The 27,775-nt window shown below is 40.8% G+C and overlaps 1 protein-coding gene across 16 annotated transcripts in view; it reads left to right on the forward strand.

The window, feature by feature from the left end:
• Positions 1–27,775, forward strand: part of PPFIBP2 (PPFIA binding protein 2) — a 206,031-nt gene that overhangs the window by 114,216 nt on the left and 64,040 nt on the right. For all 16 annotated transcript variants that reach the window (XM_039533448.1, XM_039533458.1, XM_039533442.1 and 13 more), the window contains 2 exons: positions 9,755–9,847; positions 15,804–15,917. In XM_039533448.1, coding sequence (XP_039389382.1) covers positions 9,755–9,847; positions 15,804–15,917 — 207 coding nt within the window. The remainder of the gene's footprint in view (positions 1–9,754; positions 9,848–15,803; positions 15,918–27,775) is intronic.

Here is a 27,775-nt window from a genome sequence, read left to right on the forward strand (position 1 = left end):
AGCAAAGAATTTCAGCAAATGTTCATGCTGTCTAGGAGCGTATAAGTTCCTCTAGCTCTGCCTTGCTTAGTTTCAGATCATGTGCTTTTAGGTCTGTCTAGCTGGCTACTGTTCTCCCTCATCCTAACCAAACGTGAGAGATGGGCGAGGGGAGAAACCTGTTGCTGCTTGTTTCATTCCATCCAGGTGAACAGAAAGAAGAGCAATGTATCCAGCAACTCCTCACAAATCCTCAGGTAGCTCTAAATATCTAAAAATAGATTGGATTCGGATTACAATCCTATTTGAGATTCAAATAATATCCCCAAATACAAATATCTCAGGAATAATATGCTATGTGCCCATTGCCACACAATTGTTGAGGAATGGAAGTAGTGACCCCAATGAGACCCAGAAAAGTGATAGAGGTGGGAATTACATATTTTTCTCATTAGCATTGACCCCACACTAGACTGATCCTGAAAAAAGCAGGTAGGGGAATGAGGTGTTCTCTTTCTTTAATCTGGATGCAAATGACAAATCACAGGTTCTCAGATTGTGGTCCATGGACTGCTAGTAGTCAGTGGAAAACTTGTTGTTCACACACTACTGGCTCCACTTCTTTGTTCTCCGCTGCCAAATTGCAACAGAAGACAGAATACATTACGCATGTCCTTAATATTACTTTTTCCATGCATGCAATTGCCGTAGTTGCCACAGGGAACGTATTCAATTCCCTGTGGAATTGGAGATGGTTCGTGTGATTGTGAATGGGAGGGGAGGAGAACTATGACACAAGCTCCCTATTAAGGTTTGGGCGCCTTGCCAAAAAAAGTTTGAGAATCGCTGATCTAAATGCCTTTGAGCTTTATTATTCTTTCAATATAGCTTCCTTAGAATTAGTGCTGAATTACTGTGCTTCAATGTACTGACCAACTTATCAAGCTTGACAAAGATTCCTGAAGCTGAAATTTAGCGTGCACAAGGAAACCATAGATTGGCCCATATTGAATTCTATTATTTTCCATATGTCCTTGCTTAAAGGGCCTTACTTTTGCAAGCTGTGGAGCATTCAGCTATGAGAGTTAATACAGGAAACCTGAATTCTGGCTTTCCTTCTGTGTGGGACAATAAGCTGTGTTCTGAATCCAGTCTCCTATGAAAATAAAATGAGACTTGGCACAAAGCTTGAAAAATCCCTGCATACCCAGCCCAAGAGCTTCTCCTACCTCCAATCTGAGAAATTCATAAAATTAAAGTAGCTAATGGTGGTGATCTGATTTATTTCTCCTTTTTCCTCTTACAGCTCAATCTCTGTACTTCTTAGTGATTGATTCTGATATTCTTATAAAATGAATACTTCTAGAGCATGTCCTGAAATTTTTGTGACACTCTTGCCATATAACATTTAAGCTTCTTGGAAGAAGAATGGCTAATGACTAGATTACATAAATGGTACTGAGAGCACAGCAAGTGCTTCCAATACATAACAGCATTTTATCCAAGCTAGAAGAGAGCATAATATGACAGAGAGAATCTAAGACACCGAAGATGTTTAAGACATTGAAGCAGATGCTGGGATAAACCTCTGTGTGAAAACTTTTACTTTAACTGGGAAAACAGTTTGTAGATATCACACAGAGCATGCTGGGTTAAGGGAAATGTTTACATTTATACATAATACATTCTTAAAACAGACAGGCACTGAAGTGCTGCCACAATTCTGAAAATTGATTTCAGACTATGCCTACACTTAAGCTGTGTGTAGAGTACATATGCTGCACAACCCCCTAGCACCGGCATAAACAGCAGTATAGATGGTGAGGCACTGCTTAGGTGGGCAGAACCTTATGATTTGTACCCTAAACAGCTCTTTACATACCCAAGCAGTGCCTTCTCTCTATATACTGCTATTTTTAACAGAGTGGTGTCCCACTACCAGAGCCTTTCCCGATGGACTGTGGCAGCAGGAAGACACCAGAGAGAGACTCCAGCCTCTGATTGGGGGAAGCAGCAGGGAAAGATCCTCTCCTTGCTGTCAGAGACTTTCCCCACCACAAAGATCTGCTGGAGCTTGTCCCTACCACAGGGAAAGGCATCAACAGCAGGGAAAGGCTCTGGCAAGGGGAAGGCAGCAGGGAAAGGCATAATTTCTATTTTCACAGTGGAAAATCTAACATTTTGGCTAAAACTGAAATTTTCCCAAAGAAAATTTTGATTTTGCGGAAAAGGCATTTGCCATCAGAAAATAATTTTTACAGAAAATTCCTGACCAGCTCTATAATTAACACGTTTAGTTTATAAACTGCAGACTTAATTTATCAAAGATTTACTCATCACACATGTTTACTTTTGGTCTCTCAGGTTTGGTCCTCAGACTTAATATTTTTGTTGTCACTGTAATAAGTCTTGCTGGTCTGGGCTTTTAGGCATGTAATTATAAGAGCCTGCTATTTACTCATTGCTTATGGCGCTATGTCTTTTAACCAAGTACTTTAAGATCTTGTGATTTTAGTGTCAAAGGTCCCATATTCAGTCCCTGCTGGTGTCTATCTGCATTGTCTTAGAGGAAATTAAGTAATCTACCTTTACAACTGCAGAAAGTACTCCAGCCATTCACAGATGGCCTTGGGCTATATTACATTGTTTTAATCTTGTCTTTGTTCACCACAAATATTGCCCAAGTCTTAAACACCTGCTACATGTCAGTCTACTACTTTTATTTAACAGGTCATCTTGTTTGCACTTATCTGACAAGTACAGACAATAGCTCACTCATGCTAACCTGTTAGTAAAGCTGATATTTTCCTGCTCACATGAAAACGATTCACTAGCTTTTATGGATATTGAATAATGCACTTGCAATTGGGGATGCTTCACAAGCATACAACAAGGCAGACAACATGGGTGCAGCAAAGTATCTCAGTTATCTGTGATTTGATGCTGATCTAATTCTTTTAGACAGCTGACTCTTCAGGTACAACTTTGAACCCTGTTTATGTTTCATGAGAAGTTAGTTATGGCAAAAAATGTGATATTCATTTAATTCATTGTGCCTGTACAATCTTTCCCCTAAACGTAAGCAGCCACAGACCTGTTTCTGAAAAACAATGTACCGAAAGGGGAAAGCCAGCAGTAAAAAGTATATCATAGAAAATTCATCTTCTTTTTCATCACAAATACAATCTCACTTTTTTGATAGAAGCTTCTCCTGCACAGGTCTTGAAATCTAGAACCACCTTTCTGTTTCTCTCTCCCTCAGTAGCCCTCTTTTCTCCCTTAAATCTTGCCTGTCCTGTTGAAATTAAACTAAATGGAGGTTTGAAAAATTGCTAGAGAACTTACCTACTTCTCAAGATTCTTAAAAGAACCATTATCTTTATCATCGCTGACCTTATAATCAAAGACAGAACGTTATCAGCAACTAAGCAAGCTAAGTACATTTTCTAACAACAACAAAATTGCATCATATTTTATTTTCCCAGGTTTGAGCCCAACTGCACAGCCAAAGAAGATTAGTTCCCAGGGATGCTTGTAATATTGAAAGCATTGATGTGGCTTGTTTTCTTGCAAAACTCAGTCAGACATTCTAGAGAGGAATTCTATATTCTGGGAAGCTGAGTGAGCCACAATACTTCTAGCAAAAATGCACAACATGATCAAATATGAAATCTTCTGAAAACTAAACAGAATATTATTCACCACTCTAAAGGCTAATCTAAAATTAAATTGTAAATTCCAAGGGAGAAATTCACCCCCATACAGAAGTGGCCAGCAAAAAGACTGTGCATTGCTTTTGGTTCCTCACAACAGGGTTTAGGCAGGACTAGTGGTGCATATGCCTTGTGCTGGCTCCTTGTGACCCTAGGTGAATTTGCAGTGAGGATTACAATTTCAGGCTTGGAATTAATGATCTGGAGGATGGCATGGACTGCACTCTCAGCAAGTTTGCAGATGACACTAAACTGGGAGGAGTGGTAGATACACTGGAGGGTAGGGATAGGATACAGAGGGAACTAGACAAATTGGAGGATTGGGCCAAAAGAAACCTGATGAGGTTCAACAAGGACAAGTGCAGAGTCCTGCACTTAGGACAGAAGTTCACTCTTACAGAGTAGGGACCAGTTCTGCAGAAAAGGACCTAGGGGTAACAGTGGACGAGAAGCTGGATATGAATCAACACTGTGCCCTTGTTGCCAAGAAGGCTAACGGCATTTTGGTCTGTATAAGTAGGGGCATTGCCAGCAGATCGAGGGATGTGATCATTCCCCTCTATTCAGCACTGGTGAGGCCTCATTTGGAGTACTGTGTCCAGTTTTGGGCCCCACACTACAAGAAGGATGTGGATAAATTGGAGAGAGTCCAGCAGAGGGCAACAAAAATGATTAGGGGGCTGGAGCACATGACTTATGAGGAGAGGCTGAGGGAACTGGGATTGTTTAGTCTGCAGAAGAGAAGAATGAGGAGGGATTTGATAGCTGCTTTCAACTACCTGAAAGGGAGTTCCAAAGAGGATGGATCTAGACTGTTTTCAGTGGTACCTGATGACAGAACAAGGAGTAATGGTCTCAAGTTGCAGTGGGGGAGGTTTAGGTTGGATATTAGGAAAAACTTTTTCACTATGAAGGTGGTGAAGCACTGGAATGGGTTACCTAGGGAGGTGGTGGAATCTCCTTCCTTAGAGGTTTTTAAGGTCAGGCTTGACAAAGCCCTGGCTGGGATGATTTAGTTGGGAATTGGTCCTGCTTTGAGCAGGGGGTTGGACTAGATAACCTTCTGAGGTCCCTTCCAACCCTGATATTCTATGATTCTGTGATTGAAAACACAGTGAATTTATAAAAAGTTAAGTGTTTGAGTCAGTTGGACCTGAACAAAAAATGAATTGTTTCAGGGTATGAACTATACAGGATGTACAATAAGCTGGAAGAATGCTAAGTTCCTCCTTCCTCGCCTCCCTCCTCACCTGGCTATGGCAAATCCGGCTCCAGGTACAGCAGTGGGCCTGTGGTGATGCTCCCAGAGTACTCCATGTGCTGTACACTGATAGCAGGGGATTTCCCCCATCATGTTGTTATGGGTATGGGTCATGGGGACCTGTTGGGAAAGGTTGTCCATCAGAATCCTGTATCCCATAATGATGGGGGGAAGGAAGTATTTCTAATGTTAGGGGCAGTTAGGTCAAAGGTCCCAGGTTCTAAGGGATCCTGTAATATCAAAAGCAGAGTAGCTAGCACTATGTTGGAAGTCATGCAGCCTCACTGGCCAAGTGGACATCCCTGCTGGACATATAAGGACATCTTTTGGGTACTTATTGGAATTCTTTATTTCCATTATAACTCTGTAAAAAATCATAAATAAAATATTTTCTCTAAAAACACCTGGACAGACCCATGAACCTCATCAAAAGGATTAATTTAACATGGACCTATGCACTTTTGACAACTGTTGTGGAGTTTGTTTTTTGTTTTGTTTTTAAAGAAGGGTTGAAAATAGACCATTGATGGGGGTGTATGGGGAAGGTAATGTTCACAGAGATGTTTTCAAAGATAAATTGAAAAAATAAGAACAGGGGGGAGCAGATGTTAAATCTCCTCTCCCTTAAGACCATCTAGAAAACCTTGTATATTAACAGTTCTGTGAGATCTGGAGCACTCTCCATTCCCTTTGAAACCATGGAAGTCAAGGATGCACAGCACTGTGCAACTCTGCCCCTAAGTAGCCATGTTTGAAAATGAAACCCATTGTGACTTGGATCTAGTTAAGATAATCACTGCTAGGTTTACCTACAGTACAGTAGTGCCTAGAGACCCCAACTAAAATCAGGGCCATATTGAACAAGGGGCCATACATACATATAAAACATAAGAATGACCATACTGGTTCAGACCAATTGTCCGTCTAGTCCAGTATCCTGTCCCAACAGTGGCCAGTGCCAGGTGCTTCAGAGGGAACGAACAGAACAGGTAATCATCAAGTGATCCATCCCCTGTCGCCATTCCCAGCTTCTGGCAAAGAGAGGCTAGGAACACTTCAGAGCATGGTTTTGCATCCCTGCCCATCCTGACTAATAGCTATTGATGGACCTATCCTCCATGAACTAATCTAGTTCTTTTTTGAACCCTGTTATAGCCTTGGCCTCCACAATACCCTCTGGCAAAGAGTTCCACAGGTTGATTGTGCATTGTGTGAAGAAATACTTTCTTTTGTTTGTTTTAAACCTGCTGCCTACTAATTTCATTTGGTGATCCCTAGTTCTTGCCTTATTAGAAAAAATAAATAACACTTCCTTATTTACTTTCTCCACACCAATCATGATAGTCATTATGGACCTCTATCATATCCTCCCCATAGTCATCTCTTTTCCAAGCTGAAACGTCCCAATCTTAGTAATCGCCTCATATAGAAGCTGTTCCATACCCTAATCATTTTTGTTGTCCTTTTCTGTATCTTTTCCAATTCCAATATATGACTTACGAGGAGAGGCTGAGGGAACTGGGGTTATTTAGTCTGCAGAAGAGAAGAGTGAGGGGGGATTTAATAGCAGCCTTCAACTACCTGAAGGGGCATTCCAAAGAGGATGGAGCTAGGCTGTTCTCAGTGGTGGCAGATGACAGAACAAGAAGCAATGGTCTCAAGTTGCAGTGGGGGAGGTCTAGGTTGGATATTAGGAAACACTATTTCACTAGGAGGGTGGTGAGGCACTGGAATGGGTTACCTAGGAGATGGGAATCTCCTTTCTTAGAGGTTTTTAAGTTCTGGCTTGACAAAGCCGTGGCTGGGATGATTTAGTTGGTGTTGGTCCTGCTTTGAGCAGGGAGATTGGACTAGATGACCTCCTGAGGTCTCTTCCAACCCTAATATTCTATTATTCTAGTCTGTCTTATTATCTCCTAATGATTCCCAACATTGTTAGCTTTTTTGACAGCTGTTGTACATTGAGTGGATGTTTTCAGAGAACTATTCACAATGACTCCAAGATCTCTTTGAGTGGTAAGAGCTAATTTAGATCCCATCAGATTTATATTTTAATGTACAGTTGGGATTACATTTTCCAATGTGCGTAACTTTGCATTATCAACATTGAATTTCATCTGCCATTTTGTTGCCCAGTCACCCAGTTTGGGGAGATCCCTTTGTAATTCCTCGCGGTCTGCTTTAGACTTAACTATCTTGAGTAGTTTTGTATCATCTGCAAATTTTGCCACCTCACTGTTTACCCATTTTTCCAAATCATAGTAAAAGACACTCCAGCCCACAAGAGCTTACAACTGAAATAGAAAAAAGAAAGGGTGAGAGAGAGAGAGAGGAAATATTAGAATCTCCGTTTTACATATCGGAGGAGAGGCAGAAGGGACAGATCTTCTGACTTTGCAAATTGGCCGAGCTATGTTGAAATCAATGGAGATGCACTTATTTGCACACATCGGAGGTCTGGACTTAGTGACTTGTCCATAGTACCATCCTTTCCTGTTATTGCCTAGTGCGGTATCTGCTATCATAGCAATTTGCCGCATGTTCTTCAAAAATTACTAATATGTAGAGTTGCTCCTGCACCATTGAAGGCAAAGGGAGTTTTGTAGTTGACTTTCAGTGGAAGCAGAATTAGGCAGTATTTCAGTAGATTGTGCTGTTGTATACAGATTGTTCATTTGCATACATTTCACAGCTTTCCACTGTCTTCTTTTCAGTATCACTGCAGACACTGTTGCACTATTGATTGTTATTAAGCCCCATAATTGCATGGTCACCGACAATGACATTTAATACTATGTTCTAATTTGACATTCGCTTTTTTCCTATCTGCTCTGCACAGTGAGTTTACTTTAGAAATCTAATTAAACAGCTGCAGTAGTTCCTGATAAGTTGCTAGCTGAACAAGGTAATAGTAACCCATTAACAAGGAATTCATTTTTCCCCTTGCATTGTTTTTATAGTGATTATGTTGCTTAAAAATGCATCTACTGAGCTGTAGCCTATAAAATACAAGGTAGCTTTTTGTGGTCTACTTCAACAGAAAAAACAAAGCAAAGGACTTGAAGTAGGTTCTGTAGAGTCTTACTTGTTGGAAGAATATTATGTAAGGATTTATTTCTCAGCAGGGTTTTTAAAGCCTGAGCTTATATTGTATATGGTTAAACTTTAAATTTTCTCCATTATAAGCATTATAAGATATTTTTAATAAATTCGTAATAATAAAAGAGAAAATGTCATATTTTCCTGTAGCCTTTTCATGGGGACTTAGTTGCAAAGTAAGCTATACCCTGGAATTACTTTAAAAATGTAAAGTGGCTCCTTAAATGGCTTTCCTGCATGAGCTATGATTAATACGAAGTCTTATTGACTAAGGATGTCAAAGTAGCACAATTCAGTATGCTTCTGTGCATAGTCTTCATGGTTCTTAGTTTTTATCATTTCCACCGATGGGTCCAAGATACAAAGTTTGGTTCTTGAAGTGAATATTTAACATTCCAAAGTTTGCAGATGTTCAAAGCCAGAGCTTCAGTTAGACTCACCTGTTCGTTTTCTATAGGATTTGCTGCTTTTCTTCAGAAAGTTGCTGCTGATCACCGTGGAGGCTGGATTCTTTCATATTTTTGGTCTAATCATTCATTCATCATCCATGCCCATCACCAATAAACATTTATTTTCAGGAGTTCACTACCAGGATGTTTACAAATTTGCATGTTAGCACAAATATTTGCATTGCACTTATGAATTTCCAACCTATCTGTGTCAAGTATCAGAGGGGTAGCCGTGTTAGTCTGGATCTGTAAAAGCAACAAAGAATCCTGTGGCACCTTATAGACTAACAGACGTTTTGCAGCATGAGCTTTCGTGGGTGAATACCCACTTCTTCGGATGCAAGTGGTGGAAATTTCCAGGGGCAGGTTTATATATGCAAGCAAGAGGCAAGCTAGAGATAACGAGGTTAGTTCAATCAGGGAGGATGAGGCCCTGTTCTAGCAGTTGAGGTGTGAAAACCAAGGGAGGAGAAACTGGTTCTGTAATTGGCAAGCCATTCACAGTCTTTGTTTAATCCTGAGCTGATGGTGTCAAATTTGCAGATGAACTGGAGCTCAGCAGTTTCTCTTTGAAGTCTGGTCCTGAAGTTTTTTTGCAGCAGGATGGCCACCTTAAGATCTGCTATTGTGTGGCCAGGGAGGTTGAAGTGTTCGCCTACAGGTTCTCCTATATCTCCTTGCATATATAAATCTGCCCCTGGAAATTTCCACCACTTGCATCTGAAGAAGTGGGTATTCACCCACGAAAGCTCATGCTGCAAAACGTCTGTTAGTCTATAAGGTGCCACAGGATTCTTTGTTGCTTCAACCTATCTGTGATATTTTCAGTGGAAGCTTGCATGACAAATGGACAGCAGAAAGAAATGCCTGCCACGTAATACCTTACCTTAGGCTCACTAATGGCTGATGGCACACTGATCCCAATTCAGGTATTCCACTGAATTTAGAAAAGTGTTAGTAGGCACAAAGGCCAGGAGTGACATGAAGTTCTACTGGATGTCATTCTTGATCTCTGGGTCAATTCAGAAGTATTGGTCCCTAGAACTAAGAAGTTATCTAAAATTCTGCTGCACTTAAACTGCTTATGGCATACCAGATTGCTCTTGGCAGGATCATATTTAGTATAATATGTGTATTTATTTTGCATTATTGCAACTCCCCTGGTTCTATATTACTTTTCATTATGTTTCACTATTGCTTGACATATTCACTTCAGTGATTTGTTTAAATTCTTAGTATATCATTATCTTCAGTCTCAGGTGAATCATCTTTCTTCTGCTAACAATGAAACCTATCAAGAACGACTGGCACGATTAGAGGGTGATAAAGAGTCCCTCATATTGCAGGTATGTATAGTAGCGTACTATCAACACATTTGGTATTCAATCGATAAAAGTTAGAGGGAGTCCTGAAAGAGACATGAAGCCAAACACCTTGGTTTTGTTAGATCAATAAGAATATGTTACGGGCAGAAACATTTACTGGCTATGGAATGTAAAATTGTCATTGGAAGTGAGGAAGGCTTGCAGCTAACCAGGCTGGCCACCAACATGATTGATATTTGCATGTAACACAGAGATAGGAGAGAAGAGAATGACTAAGCAAGAAGAAAAATCAAATCATAAATAGTGGACATGTCAGTTGACTTTATTCACAGCATTCTGTAAAATCCACAAAAAGTACACTGTAGAGTGACCAGATGTGGCAGGTCAAAGAGATTGCTCTGAGTTTGTGAGATTGTCCCAGTTGGGTCTATGGAGAACATGGTTCTGTGCGAATTTCTATAATTGGCGGGCAACTAGATGTTTGGCTCTTGTGCCCAATTCTCTCCCATCTTCCTGAGCTTCCACTTCCTCTGTTGTGATCCCACCTGCCACAAACACTCACTCTCTTTCTTCTTCAGTGCTAGACCCTCCCCTCCCCCCGCTGGTATAAATCCTCGGAAGTCAGTGGAGTTATTCTGACATACAGCAGCTGAGGATCTGACCCTCAGGATTTATGACTGAGTATGAGGATCCAGTTGCCCCACTCTCTTTTTTTCTGTTATAGTTGTTCTTCCATGCATGAGAATATATGATGTGATCTGAGAAGTCCCATAGTTTGTTGCTCAGCAGCATACTCTGAATTCAAAGGTGAGGTGATAGATCCAGTGGTCCTGTGGTTGTAGGGAGAATGTGAGGAACTTGAAACAGGAGAAATGAGGGAACTGGAAAGTTGGGATCAAGGGAAAGTTACAGAGGGCAGGAAGAGACTCCCTCCATAGTGGCATGGTTCCTTCACGCACGCTCCTTCCACTCGCCAGGTGACACGAGACTTTCCAGCTGTCAAATTCTTCTCTACCCCATGACTCGAACCACAGCCACACATCAATATCACTGTATTCCCATTGCCCAATCCCTCTTCAGAAATGTGTTTAAAATCTGGCTTTCCCAAATCTTGTTTCTCTGTCAAGAAGCATAGAGAGCAGTAGGTTCTGTGATCATTCCTTGCCTTTGGATTGTAGCTGAGCTGGTTTACTTCCTTAAAATCTGAGGGGATGGAAGAATTTGGCAATAAATCCAGCAGAAAATAAGTCTGAAACCAGTTCAGTTTCTTTCAGGTTTCCTGCTTCCCAGTTTATAAGCCTTTTTCAAAAGCACGGCCGCTGTCCCACGTGAATAAGTTTTATTCTTGGGAAAATAAAACTATGCACAAGGTAAAATCAAGCTCCTTGAGTCTTTCTGAATATTTTTCCTCTTTCCTTTACTAGGCTACACAGTGTCTGTTCCTAAAGCCCAAAGCAGAAGTCTCTCTAGATACGCAATCTTTATCTATCCTTTTCCCTCTGCAAGTGACTCCTAGTCCACGTATCCATAATACATGTGGGTTTATATTCTCTGTTATCTCAGTAATGAGCTTCTGTGAATGTGTTTTCAGTTTCATGTGTTTCTGTTCACACTTGCTTTAATTAACTGTGTGAAGTTTTCATTACCAATATAAAATAAGCAGTAAACCTCTCAAGAGACATACTCTTTTGGCTTGGTTTGAATTCTTAATTCCTGTCTAATTAGAACTGCTATCGGCAAAAACCTTAGCAGTAAAACTTCTGTTTGAAACTCGGTTTAAAACCATACATGTTTAGTTCTAAACATGGCTGAGACACCTACTTTGGGTCTGTCTACAAAGGAATTTAATAAAATTGCTTAAAAAATTTGTTCTGAATGCTCCCGAAAGCCGGGTCAAAGTTGGTTATTCAACATATTAATCTCACTCACTTTCCCACCCCACCTCATATTGTTACCTGTTTGTAGCACTCACAAGGTCCCATCCAAGACTAGTGCCCCATTGTAAAAGACCTTTGCTACCCTAAAGCGCTCACAGTCTACATCAGTGGTGTCCAAACTTCTTAGCTTGAGTCACAGAGGCGCCTGCCCCCACTCCACCCCTTCCCCCAAGGCCCCATCCCCACCCTGCCTCTTCCCACCCCTGCTCAACCCTGCCCCACCTCTTCCAGCCCCGTTCCGCCCTCTCCCCTGAGCGCGCCCCACCCTCACTCCTTCCCCTCCCACCCAGCGCCTCCTGCACACGTGGAACCGCTGATCAGGATGGGCGAGAGGTGCTGGGAGTGAGGGGAAGGTGCTGATCGGCAGGGCTGCTGGCAGGCAGGAAGCGCTGGGGGAGGAGGAGGAGCTGATCAGTGGGACTTTTTTCCCCATGGGTGCTCCAGCAAGAGGGCAAGGTGAGATGAGGGAGTGACTGGTGCACACTGCTCTCCTGCTATCCCCAGACGGTGTATGTTTGCTTTGGGACCATAGTCCATTGGCACAAGGTTAAGTAGCCTCTAGGCTGCTTAGAACATTCCTGGTCCACACAGAGCAGCTGGAGATGAAGCAGTGGGAAAGGCAGTGCCCCCGACCTCTATCCTGTAGTGAGTGGGCTGACTCAAACACCTCTGCTTTAAACCTTTCAGAGTTAAATTCTCTCCCAAGCCTCATCAGTGACCAGTGCGTCTCAGTTTTGCCAAATGTGCTCTATAGGTTAGAGATGCCACATCAGCCTGCTGTAGCCCCGAGACAGGTTATGGGAGTTCATGCAAGTGCCTCTTTTCTCCTGTATTGCCTAGTTTTTCAAAGTTCTACCCTTTGGGATCTCAAACAATAAACATGTGCAAAGCCAAGGAAGTGAGTTAAAAGAAAAGAACTTTCTCTGTAGGCTTTAGTGGGTTTTGACGACTGAGACGTGTGGTGTATGCGGGAACATTGCTCTATGTACAGCTAAGTGATTCCTAGAGGGGCTGGCAGTTGTGAGACCTAACAGAGGCGAAACTATGTCGTTTTAAGCTACTAATGTGCCTCTTAGCTTAGCTATTGGAACATTCAGCACATACTTCTAAAGCTACTGGAATTTTATTAAATGCCTATGCAGGTCACCTTTTCCTTGGGGCTTACAGTGCTTACCCAGTTACTCCATAACCTTTTAAACAGAACTTGCATTCTCTTTTATAGTGACAGCTGCAGGGAGCAAACTAAAAAGGAGGATTCTATACATTGGCCCTTTTTCTCCCTGTCCCCTTATCTCCACTCGCCACCTCCTTTCTCGTGTTCCTTTCCCTGCCATCTTCATTTCATGGAAAAAATGGACAACCTAATTAAGTATTTAAGCAGCAGCAGCTTTCCCTATAGAACCCATGTCTCTTGCAGGGGGTGCTTTTCATGCTGCTCAGATGTGTCTGTGTTTGTTGCTCCTTGGGTCACCAATTCTTTCCTTAAAATCCTGCCTACCTATTTATCTGTGTTCATCTGGACTCTCCCCTGGAGCCAAAGACTATAAAGGAAGTAACAGAAAATACCCCTTTTCCTTTCTCTCCCTTACCCTTTTGTCTCCCCTCCCTCCCGCCAAATCTCTTCATAGGTAAGGAAAGGTGGACTATCAAACTGCTCCCTCTGCAACAAATTCAATTGATCATCCTTTCCTTTGGGTTAGCAGGTGGGTTCAAAAGCCTGCAAATATCTAAGCAGTGCCACTTCTTTAGTGCCTCTTCTTAAAGGGCTCTCTGACAAGCAGACGTTTTTTAAAGTAGGTCGGTCTTGCTGGCCCAATTGAAGGTTTTGGAGATCCTCCTCAAGGACAGCGGCTTATCTAGTTGTTGTTATGCTGGAGCTGGGCATGACAGCAAAGGAAAGGTTGTGTTTAACAGGAGTTTAGAAGCCTGAAGTTACATCCTGTCTAAAGTAATAGCCAGGGCTGAATAAATTCTCAGAATGAAGGCTGAGGTGTTTGTAGCAAACTAAAGCTCCAGGGCTGAAGGATTTATTAGCCCAGGGTAGGGAAAGAGAGTCAGACTCTTGCTTATGATAGCTGATACATATTGAACCACTTGACTCTATATGGCGAGGCGAGGCTACATAATTAGGGATACAGATTCAGAAATCCTGATGTGAGACTGTGTTTTAGCATAAAATTATTTCAGAAGATTTTTAACTGTGTTTCTGGCATGACACCCAAGCATTTGGTAGCTCTGCAACACATTCCCGCAGCTCAGAAAATACGTCATTCAGCAAGCTTGGCTGCAGATGCTCCTCTTGTCTGCCAGGGGCTACTGTGGTGCCTGCTCTACAGCAGCCAGGCAGCCTTTCCCCATGCTGGATCTGGTGGCAGTGTGGGGACAGAAGGTTGGGGGGGGGCAGTACTGGCCCCTCCATGCCCCCAACTACACTGAGTTTTGTGCAACTCCCTGTGCTATCCCTGCCGTGGCTTGGGGCAGGGTATGTTTACCATAAGTGGTTACATGCAAATTAATTGAAAATGTGGAAAGTTACTTATTAAATTACTTGTTTTAAACACCGTGCTTCAAACTGCACAAAACTTGGCCACTCTGCACTTCATTTCTAAAGTGTTTAAATATCAGCATTGTTATGGATGTGAGAAGGCCTGAAATTTAACTTCCAAAGATACAGTGCGCGTCTTTCACACTGCATTGTTCTATGAAATCTCATTCATTCCTTTATAGCCACTTTTAGAAAGAAAGAAAGAACTTAAACAAAAATGAACTCATCACACAAATTTCAGTTTGATTTTAATTATATTACTGCCAAGAAATTAGAAGTTAAATCTGCAATTTCATCTGTGTGGTTTGTTTTTGGGGGGATTGTTGTGCATAAATTATAAGCTCTTTAGGAACTGTCGTTTTTGTTCTCTGTTTGTACAGCACATAGCACAATGGGGTCCTGGTCCATGACTGGGTCTCTAAGGGTTACCCAAATGCTTATAAATAATAACAACAATGAACTAATATATGATTATGCAGCATGGACTGCATCACCTAGGCCTACCGGGTGGATTTTAAAATCTCTGTAACGTTATGCTGAATACATTTTTTGAGTTTTAATAAGTTTCTGAGTTAAGGTATTGGGCTTTTCTTATTACAGTTTACTCTTTTGTAAACCAGTTTGTACCACCATTCTTACAGTTCCCTAAGAGTATTACTAATTGTTTCCTTCACAGCGATTCATCCCTTGTATTTCAGTTCGTTTGCATTCATGTTTTGGCTTGTAAAGCTTGGAAATTTTTGTGGGGTAGAGCTTTGTCAAGGCTAAAACATGCCTTTTACGTATTACATTCTTTTATAGCTTCAGAAAGCTTTATTGATAGGTAAGTTGTTCTCAGGTTCTTGTAAGTAGTACTTTAATTGGTTAGTTTCCTGAAGAACAGTTTTATTGTTTATTCATTTCAAGGAGTGAAGTGCTAACAGAAGCTGAAATAACAATGCATGTTCTGATGCCACTTAAAACATTAAGAGTATTCGATGCTATTTTTTTAAAAAGAGAGTGTTTACTGTACACGTTGGTATATGATTTACTCAGGCTGCTTATACATAGTCTTCCAGAGATGTTTTGTCTTTATTTTTTTTAATTTTAAAACAAGTACAAGAAAGATGACTGATGTTTTTAAAGCAAAGATATTGTGAGACAGGCTATGAGGTAAGATTCAAAATTTTTGTTTGTTTTGCTAGAGGAAGATGATATGATACTCAGGAATGTGAAACTTTTAAGGACTTTCAGTGACAGACTGGATATAAAAATACATTGTGTGCTGGACTGTTTGGTTAATAAGGTTAGCTGACATTTATTTACAAGTATCAGAGGGGTAGCCGTGTTAGTCTGGATCTGTAAAAGCAACAAAGAATCCTGTGGCACCTTATAGACTAACAGACGTTCTGCAGCATGAGCTTTCGTGGGTGAATACCCACTTCTTCAGATGCAAGACAGTATTTATTTACAGTAAGTTCAAAAGTGTTCTCCTTGCCTTGTTCTCGAATTACAGGTGAGTGTCCTCACGGATCAGGTGGAGGCCCAAGGAGAGAAAATCCGGGACCTAGAAGTCTGTCTTGAGGGGCATCAGCTAAAACTTAATGCTACTGAAGAAATGCTTCAACAGGTAAAGTCTAGTGTGGGAGGATTCTTATGCAATCTCTTTCAAGATGGAGGAACATGTATCTGAATCTGTTATGCCCTGAGTAAATGGACATAGAACAGTTTTGTCTCCTTTTATTGTGTCTGTTGCCTTGAATGATATTTTCATACTACATTTGTTTGCTTTCCTGGTGTACATGGATTTTACTGGTCTGTTGTATAACACTGTAAGCAGTAGGCATGTAAAATGAAGCCACTGTATAGTATTCAGAATAGTCAAACAAATTAAGCTGGAGGAGGGCTGGAGAGATGGTTGAATAACTTGTTAGACAACTTAAATATAATAACAAAATACCAGTTTCTGTAGGGCTTAATTCTATAATGTGTACTGCTTTAAACTGTGTCTGCTTTCATGTGGTTGGGTTTGAAGTTGAGTTTTAAACTCATTTGAGGTTGAAATGAATTAGGCTAAAATTTTCTTTATTCATTTTTAAGAGCTTTCTTTTTCTCTTCTCAAAGAGAGCTACTGTATAAAGCTGTTTTTCCCTTACTTCTAGCCATGTGCTTGCAAAACCACAGTTCACTTTCAGTTTGCTGTTCAACTTAACTCATCCATGCCATTTCACAGCAGGGGATGAGGGAGTAGAATACACCATAAAGTAAATATAGTTAAGCATTTCATACAGCCGTGACAGTTTCGGAGTGACAAAGATTATGAAGAAGTTGCTCTCTGCAGTTTTCCATGCCTACCAACGAGAGGTACTGGAAATGCTGAGTGTCTGCAGGTAATTTAGATTATTGATATTTAGGAAAAGAGTAGAGAATTTAAATAGGTCTTAAAATCAAGGCTGTAGATTTCTAGGACAAAATTATTGGTAAGCTTATTTGCTTTGATCTTATCCAAGTGTTATATACACTTAGTTTTAGATAATACAAAATAGGTATGACTTTAAATTATTACTGCGTTGTCTTCATTTATATAGACATTCTCCATGTTTATGGTAATAGTGTTTCTGGTACACAAATATTAGGTAAACAGTGGCACTATGCATATAGTAAAGTTGGTTCATGTCTCTCTTTAAAATCATAATTTTCATATGCACATCTTAGCCAACATGGTTTCTTGGTAATATTAATGGTCCCAAACTTTTTAAGCTGGGGGAAGTTGGATTCACCCATATAAACCTAGCTGAATTTTGAAAAATGCCAATTTTAACACCTATGATTTTCTATTCAGAAGGTGAATCTCTGGAAAAGAATGGCAGCTATTAAGAATGTGAAACATCAGAAATAGAATACAAGCATTCCTAGTCCGATCAGAGAGGATTTTTTTTCTAGATCAGTGGGGGGTGGAGTCCAGGTGCTGGGGGAGTGGGGCTTGGTGGGACCGGGGGTCTGAGTGCAGCTGGTTGGGACTCAGTGGGGTGGGGGTCCAAGTGTGGGGACTTGGTAGAGTGGTGCAGGAGGGATGGGGCTCAGTGGGGTGGAGGTTCAAGTGCGAGGTGCTCGGGGGTGGGGGTCTGGATGCATGGAGGTTGGGCAGATGGGAGGGGGGGCAGCTCTCCATACAGTGATCCCTCCACCATTGGCTGGGGAGCAGTGGGGGCAGCCAAGGAAGGTTCCTGTGGGTGGGTCTCACCCAGTCCCTGCCCCAGGAGTGGCCTGTGCAGGGGAAGAGGAAGTCTCTCTGCAGCTGGTGCCCAGCGCACAGCAGGCTCCACTGGCCAAGGTTGTTCCCAGTCCTGCTCATCCCTTGCTCCTGGATCACTTCAGTAGTGAGCAAGAGAGACAAAATCTTGCACGCATGCCCAGTCGCACCCCCGGAGGTGGTAATTTATGACTGCGTGATGGAACAGGGGAGCTGGAACAATTTTTATAGTGGGAGTGCTGAGAGCCATTGAACCAAGCTGTAAAGCCTGTAAATAATGGAATCCACTTGAAGCCAGAGGATGTGGCAGCACCCCTAGTTCCAGCACTTATGCTTCTTGGCTGCTCCTGATTCCCAAACCAGACACACCTGCTCAGGACCACTGTCTGGGAGGGGCATGTGATTCAGTTATTCCACAGGGAAAGAATAAAATCTGCCAGGGACATTAGTTCTGCCCTTGTGCAGTGGTGCAGAATTCCCCCAAGAGTAAACATTATAGCTATTTAACTCTTGCGTAAGCTGAAGCACAGAGACTTTTAGACCCTGATTCTGCAATGAGTTACATATCAGTGGACCCTAACATCTTCACAGGGCTAACTGCAGGATCGGGCCCCAAGGGATTTAGCCAGGATCATACCACAAAGCAGGGAGAGAGACAGGAACAGATCGCAGGAGACCTGACTCCTAAGTCTATTGCATGCGGTATTTGCTTCGTTTAAATTAAACCTACACATTCTATACATGGTCTGCGTTTTTGTTACCACTTCTATTGTTTTTGGGTGGGAGCGTACAGTAAGGATAGGCATAAACTGGTGATTTATTTATTATTTTTTCAAACAGCGTATAGGACAGGAGTCTCTTTATGAATTAAACATTACGAAATTTTATCTTCAGTTTAATTTTCCAGACACTGACTTGTTAATTTAGGTCCCAGCTGTGCAAAGATTTATATATGTGCTAAATTTGTACTATGCAAGTTTTAGATTTTCAAAAGTATCTAAGGGAGGTAACAGTACAACTCCCCTTGCCATTCAGCGATACTTGTGTTGTTATCTCCCTTAGGTGTATTTGAAAATACCAGCCTTAATTTATAGTTGTATTGCTCAGCTACTGAATGGTGAACTGCATTGACTCTATCTTAGTGAATGTCAGTTCACTTTCTCTGCCTTTCTTGTGTTAAATAGTAAATGAAAAGGAAAAGATTATTCATGCTTGGAAAAACTTAACATGTATTAATAGAACCAATCTAAGCCAAAATGCAACGTGGATCAGCATGTTCACTGTTCTGAAAATAACAATAATGTATGTTGTTCCAGAATGCGTTCTGGCTTTTTAATTTTATTTTCTAACAGATAATACAATTTGAGTTTCTCCCAAAGTTACTTGTGCTCCAAAAGTGCTACACTTAGATGTTGTTGTCTATTTTTTTATTGAGCTTGCTTAGGTATGGTTTAATGAAGTTCCTTTAGTAAGATATCTGATTATATCACTGCAGCATCAGTATGTAATGCTACCCTAAAAAATACATACCAGCTGAACCTAGACTTGCAGAGACTCGCCCACGATGTAAGGGTGGGGCCATTGGCTAGGATCCTTTTGACTTATGATTTATGAGTGGTTATTTTGAACTCTGCTTTATAGCTACAGTGCAAACACTTTACAAACAGTGGTTTAAAAATAAGCTACTCTTTATGTATTAGTAGTATGCAAAATTTCCTTCCATTTCTTGTAGAGGATGACAAAGCAGAGTGTAGTGAAACAGCTCAGGTGCTGGAGAGTAGTCTTACATGCAACTGTGTCAAGATCAACTTCTTATGTTTTCTTGAAGAAACTTGTAATGGTGGTTCTGCTTTTACTAGGGCTTGATTCATAACTCAAGAGCTGTACCATGGGTCTGTTTCAAAGTCAATTGAAGACAATAGGAGTCTTTGAATTGATTTCAGTGGGTTTTGGATCAAGCATTAAATTTAGAAAACATGTATTCTGTCTTGTGAGAAATGAAGAAGCGGGACATGGGTGTGATTGGGGTATTTTTTCTTCTTTTTCCCCCCTTCTTTTTAAACCACTTAACATATAAGACTTTTCAAAAATCCATTGAAATCAGTGGAAAAACTTCTGTTGACTTTAGCACTTTGGATAGGCCCTAAATATACATCCCATTCTGACTGAGAGGAAATTCATCCTGAAGTGCTGAGAGTAGCTTAACGTTTGTTTTGATGTGTGAATTCAATACTAGAGATTTTTGAGTCTATCCTCTTTGTCAAAAATAAATAAGTAGGAGAGAAGAGAGTTTTGGCAGTTCCAGTGCAGGTCTTTGTTTTAGACAAAGCTTTAGTTCATAGATAGATAGATAAACATTTTGTAGTTATATTGTCCATCTGTAGGTAAATTATAAAGGGTGAGACAAGGTGCAGAATCTCTGCTCTGACTCACTACTGAAGATTGTCTTATTGTCTAATTAGCCTTGAAAGTGACTATCCAAGATTGACCAAGGCTGTGGTAAACTTAATCTTCCAAGAGCAAGAAGGACTTGATTCCTCAGGGCTAGTCTTGCTTTTCAGCATGTTGTGCTCCTCCCTCGTATCAGTCTCAATGCCTAGCTATGCTTTGACCATTTGATTCCACCTGTCATCCATAGCAATCCTGCATTTGGCATATGATCAGCAATAGTCAATTCCGAGGACTCCATGTAGTTTGTTCAAAAGGTCTCCATAACATTATGACAAGAGGTGTTTCCCATGAGGTCTATTGCCAAAGAGTCTTGGATCAGGCAGACTGTCTTCAGTACACTATCGCTTAAGAATATAAATTGAAAATAAAGATCTGAACACAAATGGGTCTGTATTTATGTCCTTTCTCCTCTTGGGGTGAGATTCTGGCCAAACCATTTCATAGGTTTAAGAAGCAGGGGGAGGGTGTATGGAACTCTGTCCTTGCTTGTGTTTTTGAAAGGGCTGGCCAGGATACCATTGGAGAGCATGGTTTCCCCACAAGCACTAGGGGCTTTAAAAAATGCAGGGAGAAATGGTGCAAGGGCAGCAACTTTTGTGCGTGATCCACTGTAGCCTGTAATTATTTCATTCTCGCTATCATCTTTCCTGTACACGAGGGGGCCAGATTCCTATCTAAGTTACAGTGGTGTAAATCTGGAATAACTATTCACCTCATGGGGGTTTTGCTGCCCAGAAAGGGTCATGCTGTCAAATTTCAATTACCCAAGATACCAGAATGCAGACAAGTTTCAACACTTCTTTACAATTTGCAGCAAGTACTTGCAGTAGCTGGCTTGGTGGAAGCATTTTAAATGGTGATATATTCTGTGCTTTTTTGGTTGTTAATAAGTTTATAGTAGCAAACTGGCTAATCATGTGGCTGTTTGCATAGGTGAGCATTGCACACCTTTTGCTAGTTTACATTTAATATAGGTACTGCTTTGTTCTTCACACATATATGCAAAGACTATTCAAATAGTCTGAGTATTGGTAAGTTCAGTGCTTTCCATTTGCTTGGCTATAGAATGTGCAAATGGTGAATCAGAGAGCTGTAATTTGCTGTCTGCTACTGTTGTGCACCATTTCATGGAGATTACACATGTACGTTGCTCTCAGCTGTGTTTTGAGTTAAGCGAATATCTTATTTCTACCACAGCTGACACACAGCACTTGAAAAGTGCAGTCCTCATTAGTGGTGGTTCTTGCTGAATTTTGCTAACCAGGTAGGTCTCTGACCATTTTGTTTCAAAACTGCTTTAAGTAAAGATTAAAAGTACAAACTGACTCTTCAGCGGAGTATTTCACACCATGTATTTGTGCAGAATAGTTTTTCTTAACTAACTGAGAATCTTCTCTGTGATTTCTCTATTGATGTATATAGCATGACTTTCCTTCTATTCCTATGGGCTACTGAATATCCTGGAACTTACTATACTTACTTTATTTTGGGCTATATAGACACTCTGCAGAGGCCTTTTTTCTAAATTATCCTATTTCATTTAAAACCTTCTTATAACAGCTTTACAAGATATGTACTTTTCCAAGCCAGCTAAATCTGCTGTGTGAATTTGAAAGTGAGCAATAGCACATGCCCAGATTTAGTTCGAATTATTAAAAGGCATGTTTTAATGTAAAAATCAAAAATGCTAATTTATACAATGTACTCTGAGCATTTCAGAAATAAATCTGCACTTAGAAATAAGATGTATGTTTTAGGTTTGCTGTGCATTGATCTGCACGGTGTACATAATGTAACAGCTTGTGCATGGTTTTTCCTTATAATAATTCTGCTCTGGAATAATATTTTTCTTAGTTTTAAGAGGTAAAAGTCACCTTTTTAAACAAGTTACTTTGTTGACCAGTTAAAAAAAATACTAATTAAATTTTATAAAAGAAGACATCTTTGTAGAATATGTTCTATTTTTACACTGGACTTTGACTCTTTAAAGATCCTCCTAAAACCTCTGTAGCCCAAATTACCCTTCTGCATCTCATGTATTATCTTTTTTACTTGAAAACCAACAACACAAATTTGTATTTTCTTTTCTTACAACTGCATATTTATTCAAGCTGGTTTCAAATTGCATTTATACCACTGAAGTACTCTATAATTTCTCTGTAACAAAATGGGTTGTATTCTGCGACTGAACTGTTCACTAGAAGCATCTGCTAGAAGATTAAAGTAATTGCTTCCAGATGGTATCCATTTCAAGAATTTTAAACTGCGCTTTCTATCAAACCAAAAGTTATAGACTTTCTAGATCCAGGACAGAACCTCAGCTGGTGTAAAATAGTCACTTATTACATTGAATAGCACCTTATTGCTCAAACAGAACCATTAAAGTCAACATGGGACTACTGAATGGATAAGATATACTGTTCTACACGAGTAACTGTGGCAAAATCTTTCATAAGGAAATACTATACAGTGTAGTCTAAGGAAAGATCTTGTATTGCATCGATGCACAGGTTTTTGATACAGAATTTTTTTTAAGTGGTGTTCCTGCTGTATCATGTTCCTTAACAATAATAAAGAAACTTCAAACTGATGTCAAACTCAAAAAGTACTTTAAACATTTCAGTTAAACAGTCAAACTAAGGTTTATATATGGGAGCCAAAGTGCAACAGTTGCAGCAGACCTGGTGCTCTAGCCTTTTTAATATGTTGTTGATTACTTCATACCAAGTTCACAATAAGATACAAAGCTACATAAGAACGACCATACAGGTCAGACCAATGGTCCATCTAGCCCAATATCCTATCTTCCAACAGTGACTGGTGCCAGATACTTCAGAGAGAATGAATGAAACAAGACAATTATCAAGTGATCCATCCCGTTGTCCAGTCTCAGCTTCTGGCAGTCAGAGGTTTAAGGATACCGAGAGCATGGAGTTGCATCCCTGACCATCTTGGCTACTAGCCATTGATGGATCTATCCTCAGTGAGCTTATCTAATTCTTTTTTAAACCCAGTTATATGTTTGGCCTTCACCACACAGCAACAAGTTTCACAGGTTGACTGTCCACAAAAAGTACTTCCTTATGTTTGTTTTTAAACTGCTGCCTATTAATTTCATTAGGTAACCCCTAGTTCTTGGTTTATGCAAGGGGTAAATAAGACTTCCCTCTTCAGTTTCTCCACGCTATTTATGATTTTGTAGACCTCTTTCTGTATCCCCCCGTTAGTTGTCTCTTTTCTAAACTGAACAGTCCCAGCGCTTGTCTACACATACAGCATAGCAGCACAGCTGCACCACTGTAGTATTTAGTGAAGAAACTAAAGATCTTTATGGACCCTGCTATTTCCTTCATTCCATTGTTTAAACTGAACTTTGATTTCTAGCCTTTGTTTCTAACCTTTTAATCCATGATTTACTAATTCATGACCGGACCCTCACTCTTATACCATTACTGCTTAGTTTGCTTAAGAGCCTTTGGCGTGTGTCCTTATCAAAGGCTTTCTGAAAGTCCAACTATCCAATATAAATTGAACCTCCCTTGTCCCCATGCTTGCTGACATCCTCAAAAAATTACAATAGATTGGTGAGGCTTGATTTCTCTTTACAAAAGATGTGTTGACTGTTTCCCAACATATCATGTTCGTTTATGTGTCTGATAATTCTGTTCTTTACTATAGTTTCAACCAGTTTACTGGTACTGAAGTTATTTATTACTGCCACTAATTCCTCTAATTCAGTGGTCCCCAACCTTTTTCATCTGGCGGGCACCAGACAAAGGTGTGTACTGGCCGGCGGAAGCATCCAAAATAATGCAAAATAAAAATTTATTTCATTTTGGCGGCATCGCCGATGACGCCACTTTAGCCACACAAGCAGCGCCAGAGGTATAGAGGTATGCACTTACTTCGGGCGGCATTTCTGATGCTCGCGCCGCTGCCGGCGCGCGGCGGAGGCGGCCTGCTCGCTGCGGGGGCCTGCTCTAATTACTGTCTTTAAAAAAATCTTCTATATCTTGATGTCTTCTCTTCTGATGATCAGATAGATTATTTAATATATTGGCATACTTACATTTTTTCTTAGTTTGTTTCATTCATCTTTTGGGTTCTTTCTTCCTTGGGAATGCTTCATCTGATCTTATTATTATATTTTATGTCATTTACTCCTTTTTGTAAAAACCTTCATTGACACTTCCGTCTGTCACAGCCAAAGAAAGATTAAAAAAGAAGAAAGAATGGCTCAGGGAAGGTGATCTCTGACTGATGTGAAGCATCTGCTGATGCAATGCAATGGGTTTATCTTCCTTTCCTTTTATCTTCGCTCCTCAATTGTCAGTGCCTCGGCACTGTCCAGGCAGGCAGCCTGCTTGCTGTGTACAGGCTTCCTGCTGTATAGCAATTTTTTTTTTGTGTCAATTTTTTTGCTCTTTGCTTTTTTTTTTTCTTCTAGACTTTTTTTTTCTACACTTGACTTCATTTACACTATGACTCTATTTTTTTTATACTTTTTTCTTTTTTTTTTTAAAATTTGACTTCTTGTTTTTTTGTTTTTTTTTTTTTTTTTGTTTTTTTTGTTTTTTTTTTTTTTTTTTTATTTTTTTGTTGTTTTTTTTTTTTTTTTTTTTTTTTGTTGTTTTTTTTTTTATTTTTTTTTTTTTTTTTGTTTTTTTTTATTTTTTTTTTTTTTTTTTATTTAAATTTTTTTTTTTTTTTTTTAAAATTTAAAGTTACAGTAGTAAAACCTGTGCCAGTTTGGGGTGATAAATACTTCTGGACAGTGATCCTTTACAAGATGCTGTAGTTGTGGTGCTTTATCCTTGCTTTCCAGGAAGACTGAAAAGTGTAAGGATAACTTTTATATTTTATATATTATAAAGATTTTGGCTCACAGTTTTGAAAACAGAATTTGTGGTGTAAAAAGCAGTTACTACTGAAATGATATATTGAGTAATTCTTGGAACAAAGTTTCTGAACAACATTACATCAATAAAATATTAAACTATAAATACTGAAACAAACAAAAGAGGAAATAATCAGATGTAACTCGGTGAAATAATTCACGGTACGTCTACACTACGGGATTATTCCGAATTTGCATAAACCGGTTTTGTAAAACAGAATTTATAAAATCGGGTGGAGCGCGGCCATACTAAGCACATTAAATCGGTGGTGTGCGTCCATGGTCCGTGGCTAGCGTCGATTTCTGGAGCGTTGCACTGTGGGTAGCTATTCCCTAGCTATCCCATAGTTCCCGCAGCCTCCCCCGCCCCTTGGAACTTCCGGGTTGAGATCCCAGTGCCTGATGGGGCAAAAATCATTGTCGCGGGTGGTTCTGGGTAAATGTCGTCAGTCACTCCTTCGTCTGGGAAAGCAACGGCAGACAAGCATTTCGCGCCTTTTTCCCCTGGATTGCCCTGGCAGATGCCATAGCATGGCAATCATGGAGCTTGTTTTGCCGTTTGTGACTCTCACCGTATGTGTACTAGATGCCGCTCACAGAGGCGATTCAGCAGCGCTACACAGAAGCATGCTTTTGCTTTTGCATGACAGCAGAGATGGTTACTAGCCATATTGCACCATCCAAACCCTTCCATAAATTGGAACTGAGGATCATCATGGCTACCAGTCCTTTTGTACCATTTGCTGCTAGTGCCCCTGGCCGATCAGCCAGGGGCGCAAAAGCCAAGATTGGTTACTAGCCATATTGCACCTTCCATCATTTTGTACCATTTGCTGCTGTCATAAGTGCCCGATCAGCCAGGGGCGCAAAAGCAAAAATTGGGAATGACTCCCTGAGTCAATCCCTCCTTTTTGGTATCTAAAAATAGAATCAGTGCTGCCTAATATGGGCAAGTGTACTAGAGAACCACCGTATCATAGAACCAGAGGGCACAGCTGCTCTGTGTCAGAGCCTGCAGAAATTATGATCTGTATGCTATTCACAGGGGGTGCTCCTGTAACAACCCCACCTGTTGATTCCGTTCTTCCCCCAGCCTTTCTTGGCTACCGTAGCATTGTCCCCCCACTTGTGTGATGAATTAATAAAGAATGCAGGAATAAGACACACTGACTTGTTAGTGAGAAATGAGTGGAAGGCAGCCTCCAGCTGCTATGATAGTCCAGACAGGACATTAAGCAGTGTGTAGGAGAGAAGCCCAGCATCCCACTGCTAGTCCAGGGGCAACTGAATCTTTTCTTTACACATGAAGGGTGGGGGCTGATGGAGCTCAGCCCCCTGTTGCTATGATGAGGATGGTTACCAGCCATATTGCACCATCCATCCACCAGAAAAAATTAGGGCCAATAGGCTGATGACGAGGACGGTTACCAGTCCTTTTGTACCATCAGCTGAGGCTGATGATGAGGATGGATTTCCATCTTTTTGTACCATCAGCCACCCATGGCGGGGGGGGGGGGGAGCAAGGATGTTGGTGTTGAGTGCTGCACTATCGCGTCTATCTGCAGCATTCAGTAAAGATAGGGTGACATGTAAAAGAGTCAGAGGCAGGATATACCGTTCGCGTCGGGGGTGGGTGGGGGGTGGGTGAGTAGATTGCCAAGCTATGCCCTGACCCGCGGACACTGTGTTTGACCCTAGAAGCATTTGGAGCTCAGCCAAGAATGCAAATACTTTTCGGAGGCTGCAGGAACTGTGGGATAGCTTCAGTCCTCCAGTCCATGAGCATCCATTTGATTCTTTGGCTTTCCGTTACGCTTGTCACGCTGCAGTGCGCTGAGTCCCTGCTATGGCGTCTGTCTGGAGATTTTTAAAAAAGGATTCTGAATTTCATCTTCTGTAACGGAGCGCTGATAGAACGGATTTGCCTGCCCTTACAGCGATCACATCCGCATGGTCCATGCGGGAGCTCTTTTTTTATTTTGATTTCCGACTGCATCGCCACCCGTGCTGATCGGAGCTCCACGCTGGGCAAACAGGAAATATTCAAAAGTTCGCGGGGCTTTTCCTGTTTACCTGACCACTGCATCCGAGTTCAGATTGCGGTCCAGAGCGGTCACTGGTGCACTGTGGGATAGCTCCCGGAGGCCAATACCGTCGATCAGCGTCCACACTAACCCTAATCCGATATGTTAATACCGATACTAGCGTTACTCCTCTCGTTAGGGAGGAGTACAGAAACCGGTTTAAAGAGCCATTAAAATCGATATAAGGTGCCTCCTAGTGTGGACGGTTTTGGCGTTAAATCGGTTTTACGCTCCTAAAACCGATTTAAACGCCTAGTAGCAGACAGATGCAACACTTTGAGGGATGCATAGGCAGAGGCATAAAACATGACGTTCCTGTTCTGTTTATTTTCCTGTCTGTGCCCAAATACCTTTTACAATGTCAGCAAGAATGGGCACAACTGTGGGAACAGTGGGTGGTTTAGATACTTGCTGCTGCAGCACAGATGACAGTCAATTACTATTTTTAATCCAGACAATATTCTCCACCAGATTAAAAGAATGTTGAGGTGGATTAAATTTGGGTTTTAAATAAATAGTGACTGTGTAACTTTAAAAATTTTGCTTGCTTTGCTTTTTCAAAATCCTTCCTTGCTTCTAAACCATATTATACATACATAATAATTTTGAACCAGATTCTGATCTCAATAACATCAGTGTAGATCCAGAGTAGCTATGCTGACTTCAGTGAAATTCCTCTGAATTTATCCCATGCAAGTGAGATCAGAGTCTAGCCTCCTTTCTTTAGTACCCCATTTCAGATTTGGGATAAAATTTTCAAAATATGCCTATGTGGTTTAGGAGCTGACATTCTATTTTTAAAG

Source organism: Mauremys reevesii, linkage group 4 (assembly GCF_016161935.1).
Source record: "Mauremys reevesii isolate NIE-2019 linkage group 4, ASM1616193v1, whole genome shotgun sequence".
NCBI lineage: Eukaryota > Metazoa > Chordata > Testudines > Geoemydidae > Mauremys > Mauremys reevesii.